At 19.9% G+C, this 13,511-nt stretch overlaps 1 protein-coding gene across 7 annotated transcripts in view; it reads left to right on the top strand.

The window, feature by feature from the left end:
* LOC724831 overlaps positions 1-13,511 on the top strand; it is a 53,717-nt gene that overhangs the window by 12,060 nt on the left and 28,146 nt on the right. For 2 of the 7 annotated variants that reach the window (XM_006572025.3, XM_026440734.1), the window contains one exon: positions 150-369. The exons of 2 other annotated variants lie outside the window; for them this stretch is intronic. In XM_006572025.3, coding sequence (XP_006572088.1) covers positions 321-369 — 49 coding nt within the window. In that variant the 5' untranslated portion in view covers positions 150-320. Of the gene's footprint in view, positions 1-142; positions 370-13,511 lie in introns of all 7 variants that reach the window. 3 more of the 7 variants (XM_026440736.1, XM_026440733.1, XM_026440735.1) reach the window with 2 other exon arrangements.

Raw genomic sequence — 13,511 nt, 5'->3', positions numbered from 1 at the left:
AGTCAAAAATCTATAAATAATAAATTTTTTAAAATCTTGTAAATATCGTTAGTAAATTCCACGTTTACTTGGATTATTTTGCGATTAATTACAATGTTTTCTAACGGCGTTATTGAAAACATTTATTTCCGCGTTTGTTGAGTGGATAGGTGATATCGAGTATAATAATGATGATGAACTCGCAACTGTGGGTAAGACGGAGATGACCACTAAATCCGTGCCTCGTCCTGAAAACGAAGACGAGGAGGACGAGGAAGAAGAGGAAGAAGAAGAGGAGGAAGAAGAGATTTGTTCGAGTTTACGATATCACTGCCACTGATATGCTCTCTTTCGTCGTATCGATGCCGATTCCTGCGTCCATTAATAGAGGTAAATTTTTCTAGCAATTGTCATCTTTTAATTGCAATAGTTCAAATTATAATATAAAATATATAATTATATATAACTATAATACATTATTGTTAATTTATCAATCGGGATATATATATATATAGTAAAAAAAAAAAAAAAAAAATAGATATTGCAACTATTTGATTTTGATCTATATATTAAACTTTTCGATAAACATATTTATTCTTATTTTTATATTTATTTTTATGAATCTTCAAATCAATCGGATTTGCATTCTTTCAAATTGTCAATTTATCAACCTATGATACATATTATACATATTAATATATGTATATAGTTATATAATATTGTATAGTATACATAGTTTTAATAAGAGATATATATACTCGTCTGTAAGTATGTAAACAATTATCAATTTTGATAAACAATTAACATAATATAATTTCCATCTATCTTATCATTTGAAATATATTATTAAAAGCACTGTTTTGAGTAATCTTTATTTTTTTAATTTGTTGTATTGCTTTTTCATGAATTTTTATAAGCTTGAAATATTATAAAGAATATTTTAAACAAAATATTTTCTCTACTTTTGCTATACTATCATATATAAAAATATATGATTTCTTTTTATGCTATATATAGATTTTTGTTGTTTACAATTATAATGTGGAATTAATTGCCCAAAACAAATATAATTTGATATATAAGTTGATATACAAAAATATCAGTTAAGATTTATATTTATTTGTATAAATACATATGATGCACATATTATTACAGTAGCATAATCCAAAATAAAATTGACATAATGATATCAAAATTTTAGTAATTATTGTATATACTCATATTAGAAAGTTATTGATTTCGATGATTTTTGAATATAACATAGAAATTTTTTAATATTTTTTTTTCTCTACAATAGTCATTCGATCCTAATTTTCGAAAAATTATTTTGTTTTTTTTTTTAAAAAATTATTATACATTGAATTTTATTTATATATATATTCATTATAGTGTATGCGACCGGAATATATTGCAATGATCGATGCTAAAAATATATAAGAAATAAATCGATTAAAAGACTATTTTCTCATGGATTTGATGATTTGAAATGTTTTAATTTCAAATCATAACAGATTAAATATTTCGCTAATTTTTATTTAAGATATAAAATAATCTTTGAATGATTAAAATATATCAATATAAATATATGATATGAGCAATATCAATATCATATTTTGTGTCTATAGTTATAATTTCAATCATTGTAATTTGATTGTTCAAGAATTGTTGATTAATTCAAAGATCTAATGTCTATAATATAATTGAATGTTTAAGCTTGCTATAGATTGATATTAAAATATTTTAAGTCTATTAAAATTCATAAAGAAGTAGGATTTTGACTGATTTATCCATTATATTATATTTTGAATATCAGTCATTGCGATATAGATAAGTTGACAATCATATGTTGATGTACTTTGCATACATATAATTGAATTTCTATGCAATAATAGTAATACTTTTTTTTGCAAATATTTTAAAAACTTTAAGAATTCAGTGGTTAGATTATAATTAAATTAAATTAATTAAAAAAAAAATTATTCAAAATAATATCCTTGACATATATTTAAATTAATTAAACATGTATTAAAATTAAGGTGATCAGAGTTTTCTCCTTTTATATAATACATAATTAATTAAAATATATTTTAATATATTTTAATATAAAATAAATACATAAAATTTAGCGAAATTCATTAGTGATTTTTAATTCTTTTCAGATAAATATTACAATTAAGAAGATCAATATTTATGGACGGGAGTATACATGGAACACTTAAAAGCTGAATTAAATTGAAAAAAATTTAATTAAAAATGTTTGATATATTATGGGATTAAAATTTTTTATCATTTTTTTTTTTTTTATTATTTCTTACGTGTATTTCTAAACTTGCTTTGTATTTTTTAAGCATAAATGTATATGCTCATATACATCTTTTTTTAAATGTAAATTACGGTTATATGCACACATTTAGAATTAGAAAGTCTAAATTATATTATATTTTGGAGTTTTATTTGTTATGGAAACATATATATTTTAAATCATTATTAATAATTTGTATTATTAATGATATTATCTTATTTGATATTTGATATCAAAATACAAAAAAATAAATTATTTAATAAATTTTGAAACAAATTTTCAATTAAATAATAATCTAAATTAATAATTCTTATTGAAGGATTATTTAAATTTGTAATATAAAAAGTTATAATTTTTTTATGTTAACGATAATTAAAATTAAATTATTTATCAAATATTTTTATAACATGTTATATATTTACATATTGATATTTATATCAAAAAGAAAAAAAAGAATAATAATTATAAAAATGATGTGAAAAATAATTGCTAATAGCATAAAATTTTAAGTATAGATAGAAGAATTTTTTTATACAAAATTGGCCAGGTAAATTTTGAATCTAATCAAATTGTTTTTGAAATCTTGATATTTGCCAGATCACCAAAGAAATTTTGAAAATGAGTTGTAGAATATATGTATATTTCTGTTACGAAACTTTTACAATCAACATTTCTTTACGCTGTTTTCATCACAAAAATTATTTTTCTCAAAGAAATTTTTGCAATTTTTTTTCAGCTTGTTTTTCTTTTTGATAATAATTTCTTTTTTCTTGATAATTCATTTTAAAGAACAAATAAGAATTGAGTGAAAATGATCAGATATATTTTAAAACGAAAAAATTAAATTCCTTTAATCTTATAGTATATATAGTAATCTTATAGTAATATAGTATATATAATCTTTATAATATTGAAAAAAAATCATTATGATAAAAAAAATTGGAATAATTAAACAGCATAAAAATTGTCATAAAAATATGAGATTAAATTCTATTAAAACAAATCTCTTTAAAGTATAATATAATAATGAAATTTTATATTAATTAATTAATTGGTTTAGTAAAATATCGAATTCATCGTTATATCATATACATGTTCAGCTATGTTTTTGGCATTTTTATTTAAAGAAAAGCATTAAAATAATAGATCAAAGAATAAAATGTTTAGTTAATCGAACTTCTACGGTTACATCGAGATGAATCTGAGCTGAAGGTCACAGTCTAAATTTGTCTCGTTGAATCTCAGCTCTTATTCCTCTCATGGATTCTACATATGACCTGAATCATTGATATTACAAAGAATTGTTTATCTATGGCATATTTTCTTCTATGATTTTCTCAAACAATTTCAAACAATTTTTTCAAGTTTAAATATTTTCAAATTGATCAGTCGAAAGAATTGTTTCAATTATAATAATTAATTAAAATGAAATTAAAATCTTCGTAATGAAATTTTGTAACGATTTTTCTTTAGTATATTTAAAAAAAATAATGAATAATTATTTGTGATTTATTGAAGTTTTATGAAAGAAATAAATTATATTTTTCGAATAACTTAATTGGAGTATTTACTTCCATTTAATGTTTTAATGGAAACAAAATTTTCTAATGAAATATTCTGATAAAAATTAAACAAAAAAAATAATAAAATAGCAATAGTATGTACAAATAATCTTACTTTGTTATTTTTTTTCTTTTTTTTTTTGGAATAAATTTAAAATTAAGCAACTTGAATAAAATATGTTGGATTTAAGTTTCTAGCATTATACAAACAATTAATTTATTTATCAAATTCATTTTTTTACGCTTTAGTTTAATTATATAGCAATATATTTTAATATGTATATTATCATTTTATTTTCAAAAAATTTTTTAAAACTTACTAGAAAAATTTGAAACCAAAATAATAAGTTTTTTTGCATAATTTAATTATAACATTATATATGGCAATCTTAATATGAACCTTGAGCTACTTTTAAGGTAGCAGTAAGCTCGATTTGGTTGTTCCTCTCGACTTCCCCTATCCTATCTATTTATCTTGGTAAAAAAAATGCAAGAAGTTTTTCTATAAAAGGGGTCTGTTTATAAGTCGATCTATATATCAAGTTTGACCTTTGTATTAGATTTTTTTTTTCATTCCAATTTTTTTGATTCATTAGTGATCGATCCATAATTGTAAATTATGATTTAATTAATAATAATAATAACACACTTCTGTTTGAAATATTATTAAAAAATATTTAAAAAATTAAATATTTTAAAATCATATATTGGTATCTTATTGTTTTAGTAATAATCACATTGCTGATATTGTTAGTATCTTATTTCCGTTCATGATATAATTAATTAATTAGTTTTTGAGGGATGTTGAATTTTTAGAATTAAAAATATATATTCGATTTTAATTTAATTTTGAAAATTTAATTCGAGATAATAAAAAATTAACAAAATCGTTATAATGTGAAAACTATGTAAATTTTGATTGTTAAATGATATTAATTCTAAAATCTATAATTGAAATATCTGATTGAATCGATATTAAATTTAATTCAAAGACAAATAGCTGATTATTTTAACGACCCTGATGCACAATAGCCCTTGTAACAAGCATATGGATACAGTTTTTAATAGGTCAAGTATGAACTACTAATTACACTGAATTCTCCACTCTATTTTTTTGCTAGATACTCTTTGCTACTACTAAATGTATGTATTACAAAATCTTTTTCCTTTATTTTTGGTAAAATAATTACTTACGAAGAATGAAAGATATTTTAATATTAAAACAATTTAAATTTTATTCATAAGAAAAAAAAAGATATTCTAAAATATTAAAAATTAAGTTCATGTTAATAATATATAATTTCATGAATATAATTTTTCATTTAATTGCATTGCACTGATATGAATCTCTTTTAATTATTTCATTTCAAATTTAAATCAATATTTGATTCAATATATGTGATGACATATAATAATCATAATAATTAGAAATTTCATTATTCTCATAATTTTATTTTAACAATTACAATTTAAAATTTATAAAATATATTTTGTTTCTGTTTTTTTATTATTATGGATATAGATAAAAATTATTGATTGATAAAATTTTCTATAAAAAATGTATCAGTAGATTTTATCATTTTATAGATAAAATTTTCAATTTTTTTAAAAATTTGAATATATTTTTTTAATATAATCTGAATATATTTTCTGTTTAGAATGAAATATTTTTGAATAGTTTGATATTTGTATAAGTCAAATAATTTTTTATAAAATAATATTTCATTCTTATTATTATAAAAAATTAAATTAATTTGCAAAATTATAAAAATTATTTTGATTATATATTTGCTCTAAAATTAAACAAATAATATTTTCAAGATTTAAAATATATTATTAATCTTATTTTAAATTTTTATCAAATATGAATAAATTTACAATAAGAAAATCAATAAGAAAATTGAATCAAAAATGATTCAAAAGAAATAACAAGATTAACATCAATAAAAACCGAATATTAACTTAAATATGTTATATTGTTTTTTATATTATTTTTTTTTATATTGTTTTAAATATTATATTATATTGTTATTTTTTTTATTTCTCATCAATTAATAATTTTTTAATAATTTTTATTTACTGCATCAGAATCATATATGTCATTTAAAAAGTTAATCTAAAAATAAAATTTAAATTTGAACGATGTTCAGTCTATATGTCTATATATAATTCCAGTAAAGAATTATACATTCGAATAAAACTCAAAAAGAGATGGATTAAGAAACGAAAGGAATGAAGATTGAATGATTGTCTTGTTTCAAATCGTAGCTTCAATGTCTAGAACATGAGAAGCGCGGTAAGGCAGATGGTTAATTTTGATAAGGTGGCAAGCTTATTATCGAGTGGGTAGAGAACGGAAAGCAGCCGTTGTAAGCACGTATCGTAGCTTTTGTGGCTGGCAGAATGGATTCCATAATGAGATGCCGTGTAAACTGGGACATCTAATTATACTCGAGTGCACACCATTCCAGAAACGTTCGGTCCCTGGAACTCGAGCTTGGCTCCTGTCGAAACGATAACGAATATTCAAGGATCAACCGACAACGAAACTTTACAATACTTGATTGTAATTTATTGATTTCTATATCTGTAGTTCGAATATATTTTTTAATATATTATATAATTCATATTTTTCGAACCATAATATTGATTGAAATGATAATTAATAATGCATGATTTCTTATAATTTTCGAAAATAAAATTATCCATAGTATATATATATATATATATATATATATATATATATATATATACACAGGATTACACACAGGATCTTTACTATTTAGAGATTGAGGAGTAACTCGTTTTATAACATAAGAAAATATATACTAAATAAATTCGCAATGCTGAATATTGAAGATTTCATAATTTTTGATAATATATGAAAAAAGTCCAATTTTAATATAGGAAAATAATAATTGTGTGATTCAATTTATTATGATGATTTGAGAAATTATTATATTACTACATTATTATTACATATATTATATAATTTTATTGCATTACTATTAGTAATAAATAATTGTTCAGATTGGATTATATTTGCGAATTTTTTTGCATTATAAAAAAATTAGATTTTTTTGTAATAGATAATTTTTTTTTCTCTAAAGTGAAAAAAAATAATTACATAATTACATAATATTTCATTACATAATTCATTATTTCATGGTTGACATAAATATTTAATATTGATTCTTTCATGATTAAAGAAAATTTAACGATTTAATTAATCACCGAATTTTCTTAATTCTAGAAGATTGAAAATATTCCTAAAATATCAATTATTGAAATAATAAAATATCAATTATTTAAAATATAAAAAAAAGAAAAAAGAGAAATTAAATGAAACAAGGGAGAGGCAATGAATAATACTGAGAAGAGTATAATTACTAGAACAATCAATCCTAATTTTTTTTTACTTTTCTTTTACTATTTCTTTCAATCATAATGACTTCTATTTTCTTTCGTCTTTCATTTTTTCGTTACATTTCTCAATTTTGTAACTAATTCATAATTATTTTATTTTTGATTCAAATAAATTAATTATTTTTAAAATTCATAATTAAAGTTTTTAATTATTTTTATTTTTTTTCTTCTATTTACATAAAATATATAGAAAATATGAAAAACAAAATATATGTCAAAATATTAATTTAATTTTAATAATTGAAAAAATATAGAAAGCACATTGTTAATTATTTATATATATATTTATATCAAAAGAAGAAACATATTTATATTAATAGATTAAAATTCATTGGAAAAAGATATTAACATATAATATATAAGATATTAACATATTCCATAATTTTTTAAAACAATAAAATAAATAATTAATATTTGTATTTATATTATATTTATATTTATATTATAATTGATATTCAATTGATAGAATCTTGTTTAATCAAAAGAAATATCAATAGTTTTATTCATTAATGAGATTTTATAAAATATATTTTCAAAATCAAATTTCACTTTCATACAATGTATGAATAAATTCTATTGTGTATAATCAACAAAAAGACAAAAATCAATCTATCATTTGAATTTCTTTATAATTAAAATTGCAATTCATTTTTATTTGTTCTGAAATATATGATAACTATCAAAACAGTGACAGGAAGAACGGTAGAAGCAACAGTGAGTCGACCATGAGCTTTGACCTGGTGACCCGTAGTGCGTGGGTTAGAAAGAGGGCATGGAGCGATGGAAGGGGTTCTTTCTCCTCTTGCAGCTTGGAATCGATACCTGACTCCCCTGCCAACTCAACTATTCCGACGAATCCTCTCCATCTACCCTCTCTACCCCAAGTTGAAATGCCTTCGACCGCCTACCTGTTCCATATCGATTTCCATCCGACACGACCTCTTTTGTTCATCATGAAGAAAAACAATTTCTTTCTTCATTGCTTTATAAATTGCTTGGTCTTTTTTATCAGTTAAAGAGCAATATTTCTTATTTGTGTATAGGAATGTGAATCATTATAAATGAAATCATTAACTAATCTTTATTACTATTCTCATAATATTATAACAATATATTAATATTCTCATAATATTTAAAAACAATTAACTTAAGTTGTACAAGACTCATAATCATATAAGATTCTTTCTCTTATATATATATAAAATCAAAATTAAATTTTCCTTTTTTGATTTTCTAAATTTAATGTTTTTTGATGATAAATTAATACAATCATATTATATAATATCATAATATAATATTACATAATATATATACAATACATACAATATATAACACAATATATGTATATACATTTCACATTTGAAAAACGAATTATCAATGACTATTTTAAATAAATTGTTCATTTCGATACATGTTCGCAAAAAAATATATTATTAAATTAATTTACAAGATCCTCGTGGCAATGAGATTCATTAATCAAAAGAACAATTTATTTTGAACGTTTCAAAAAATAAAAAATTTCCTATCAAGTGATTTGATTTTGTTGATTTAATTACATGGATATACATATTTACTTGTTTTAAATGTATGAATTAAAATACATCTTGATAATATTTTACTTGTTGCAATAGATTGCTTCATTAATAATATATTAATTTTTATTAATACATAATTATTACATAAAATTCGCTTGATATAATAAAAAATTGTAAAAAAAATTATCTATATTAAATGTAAATAAGTATATTTTTTATAATGTATTTAATATTTTTAATTATATCATATATTATATATTTATTTTTTATACATTTATATATTATAAATATATTCTCTTTATAATAAAAGTAAAATGTATGTTGATATTAAATTTAATTATTTTTTTATAATATATTATAATATATTATACGGTATATGTACAGTGTGTATAAATTAAAATACTTTAAACTAATGAATCTAATAATTTGATAATTAAAATATTATTTTTTATCAAATAATAAAATGCTGGATATTTCAAATAACTACATAATGTTTGAACGTACACTGAAATAAAATGCACAAATTAATAAATATTGTCATATTGATTAAATTTGCTTTAATATAACTTCACAATAACATAAAAAATTGTAGTTTCATTCAATAAATTCAAGATGATAAAAATCAAAATACAATTTTGATTTTACAAAAAAATATTTTAAAGATGATTATTATCGTTTTATTTATATAATAAAGTGATAAATTTTTATAAAAAAATAAATTAATTTTCCTAAACATGTTATTCTAAATGGCTAATATTTAATATTTTTATTAGCATATTTTTTATTCTAATTTATTTTATGTTTCAAAGATTATTAAACAATCGAAAATATTTAATATAAATTTAAACAATTAGTATAATATTTAATATGAATATAAATAATTTAAACAATATTTATATTTAAATAAAATAAATCATAAAATATTTCTTATTATTTTGTTTAAATTCGAATAATGAAGAAAAAAAAATAAATGACATGTTATTAATATAAATCGAAGCTTAATTAGACGATGTGTGTGTGTGTGTGTGTGTCTGTCAGATCAATAAAATTGTAGATAAACTATTCCATCTTCAGTTTTGATGATTTTTAAATACATTATAGAAATTATTATTATTTTAAACAAATTTTTTTACATATATACTGCTTGGTTTTAGTTTTCGAGATATTTGTAAAAAAAGATTGTTATATATTTTATATATCATCAGAACTATATCATCATACTTATATCTATTCTAAATCTGAAAATAAGATAAATCCTTGAGCAACCGAAATTACAATGATTGAAGTTACAATGATAGTATTAATCTCATAATATCTATTGTTGTAACATTGGTCATTGCAATTTCGATCGTCAAGTTTATTTATATTTTATTTTATTCTTCGGATTCTTTTTGTAGATAAATATTAATAACAATTTTGCCGAATATCCAAGCTCGGAATTGGCTTGAGATGTTTTCATGAGAAAATAACTTTTTGATTGGTTTATTATATGTATTAGCTTATATGTTGCGATGTGCTCATACTACAAAAATAATGATAGTATATTTATGCACATACTGTTATAGACACATACGTATAAATAAAATTCTATGTTATTATATAACAATTTTTTTTTTGCAAATATCAAGAAAATTATAGCCAATCGTGTATTAAAAATATATACAAAAACAAATTTTTTAAATTTAGAGAACAAAATAAATGGATTTTAAATTTAAAATTTTAACTTTATGTATTTATTAATTTCGAAAATATTAATTAAAAATTTATGTTGCAGTATAATAGCGAATCTTGACTATATAAACATAGTTATTTATAATATATTAAATACTTCCTGATAATTATCAAATATCTTCGTATCTACGGTTCGTTGCCACATCATCAAATAAATAATCGATGACACAATACAGAAACGATATCAATCCTAATATGTTTTATATATGATATCTTAAATGAAATCGGTTATTGTAATTTCATTCATCAAAGTCACACATTGCTAAACAATCCATTTATTTTCTAATAGATTAGAAGTATTGATTAAATTTAAAATAAACCAAAAAAAAGAAAAATAAAATAAAATAAAATAAAATAAAATAATATCTTCAGAATTATCGCGTTGCTAATATTTTACGTGAGACATTTTATAAATATTCATTTCATTATAGAGTTATTATTATTATTATATTATTAATATTCAACGATCATATTATTATTATAAAAATATCTTATAATAAAATTGGCTGAAAAGTAATGAATTTTCGTTTGAATTTCCTAAAATAAAATAAAATATAACTTTAAGCAGTGCGTGAACACTCTGTTTATAACTACATTTTTTTTTATAAACATGCCAAATATATATAAATTAGTCTATACAATTTCGAAAATTTTCGAAGAGAGATTTAATTTTCAAATGGATGTAACATCAACGATAATAATAACATGCACAATTTGATGCTCTTGTAAATTTGCAATTTGAACTATTATTATCTTAGTATAGATTTACTAAATTTGCTTTTTTCTAATTTTCATTTCTTTCAAAATTTAAAAAAACATTCAAGGATATTCATTTTCAAAACGATGAAATTAAAACAATGATTTTCTTTATTAGTAAGTCAGTAAAATTTTTCATTAAGAAGAGATGAAAAAACTTATTGAAAAAAATAAGTAAAAATATTAAAATCAATGGCAATTATATTGAAAAATAAATATAATATTTTGCAGTCAAATTATTGCAATCTTATTTTCTTTTTATTTTCTCTTTATTTCATAGCTTCTTTCGTTTTGGAAATACAGATGAAAATTATTTTTATTTTTCAATTGATTTTCATATTATTTTTGTATAGAATTCAATGTATTGTTTTTTTTTTATTAATATCATATATTAAAAATACTCGAAGCTAAAATTATAATTTTATTCCTTTTTTTAAATTCAGAATTTCATTTCTTTTTCTTTTGCTTTTTAAATTATGTCAATCAAAAATTTATGTTTTTGAAAATATCTTCAATATCTATATAAACCATCTATATAGACCATTTATATATCATAGATATAGAAAAATTTATTCTTAAAAAAATGTTGTATTCTATTTGTATATATATATATATATATATATATATATATATATATGTTTTATATATGTTCTATATATATTCTATATATATTTAAAAATCATCAGAGAGGAATTGATTTTTCTGCAATTTAACTACAGATCCTTTATTAAATTGTTAATTTAACGAAATTATATATTATACACAATAGCAAATATAATAATCATGAATATATATTTTTTATTTTTAGCAGTAGAATCCTACACGAATATAATAAACATTGATAAATAATGAAAGATATTACATTGAACACGTATATAATAAAAGATGAGTTTTTTTCAAAGAAAAAAATGATTTTCTCACGAAAATCGGCTAAATAAATTCTTATTGAAATTCTTATTGAAATCTTCGTTCTTATTGAAATTCGAGTTTTATTTTCTTTAATTATTCGCTATTAATAATGAATAATGAATTCGCTTTTAATAATGAAAAGAAAATTTTGATTAACTTGCTGATTAATTTTTTCTTTTATTATCAATTTTAATGCTTGAATTATGTTATTAAGAATATTATTTTGACTTTATTTTAACTTCATATATAACGACGATTTTAGTTTTCGAATTATTTATAAAAATCTTTTGGTACTCTATAATTATGGGTTTTATATTTTAATATTTTAATATTTGAGATATCGATTAGAAAGGCAAATCATATCAATTGAAAATTTATGAAATGAAGATTATAATAGTAATGATCCAAATTTTAATTTCTAAAATACTAATAAAAATATATTATTATTATATTATATTCTGTTTATATATATATACAAATATGTATATATATATAATATATATATATATATATATATATATATATATATATATATATATATACACAATTATATTTCGTATATTTATACGAACGTTGATACAAACATTGATACAGCTAACGAGATATTTTCGAATTTTTTTAAATACTATGTCGTGATATTAAAGTTATAATGATAGAAGATAATTACTCAGGAATAATTATCGATTTTGTTCACTTTTGGAATTAGAAGATTTTGAACAATTTTTTCTTTTGCATATTACTGGCTTTAATTTTCGGGATATTTCCAAAAAAAAATTATTATTATTTCATAGAATTTCTGTCATATGTTTATGTTGTATATTTATGATTACAATCCTGATGATGCGAGCAAATAGATAAATTTTGGCTGAAAATTTAAACTAAATCTGATCTTAACATTGTTTCAAATGTATTTACGATTCTTTTAATTATTATTTACTTATTATTTGAGATATTTCTTTCGAATAAATGTTCAGAGATAAATATGATTATCGCGTTAGCAATTATCGCGTTACTTTATGCCATATCAAATATATATATGAATTATAAGCAGAATAAAATAGTACTATAATAATGATAATATAAATTTTTGTTAATATCTCATAAACTGATGAATTTGTGATAATTCGAACTACCATAATTCTTGTTTCAAAAACTTTTGATCAATATTTAGCATATCTTGCTAATCAATATCTCAAATATTAAATTTGTGTGCTGTTATGAATTATACGTATATATGTGCGTGCATATGTGCATCAGTATGCAATATTTTCATGCAATCATTTATTAATTATTTATGTAATATAATTGACA

This window comes from Apis mellifera, linkage group LG5 (assembly GCF_003254395.2).
Source record: "Apis mellifera strain DH4 linkage group LG5, Amel_HAv3.1, whole genome shotgun sequence".
NCBI classification, from domain to species: domain Eukaryota; kingdom Metazoa; phylum Arthropoda; class Insecta; order Hymenoptera; family Apidae; genus Apis; species Apis mellifera.
This window is presented reverse-complemented; position numbering and strand designations above follow the sequence as displayed.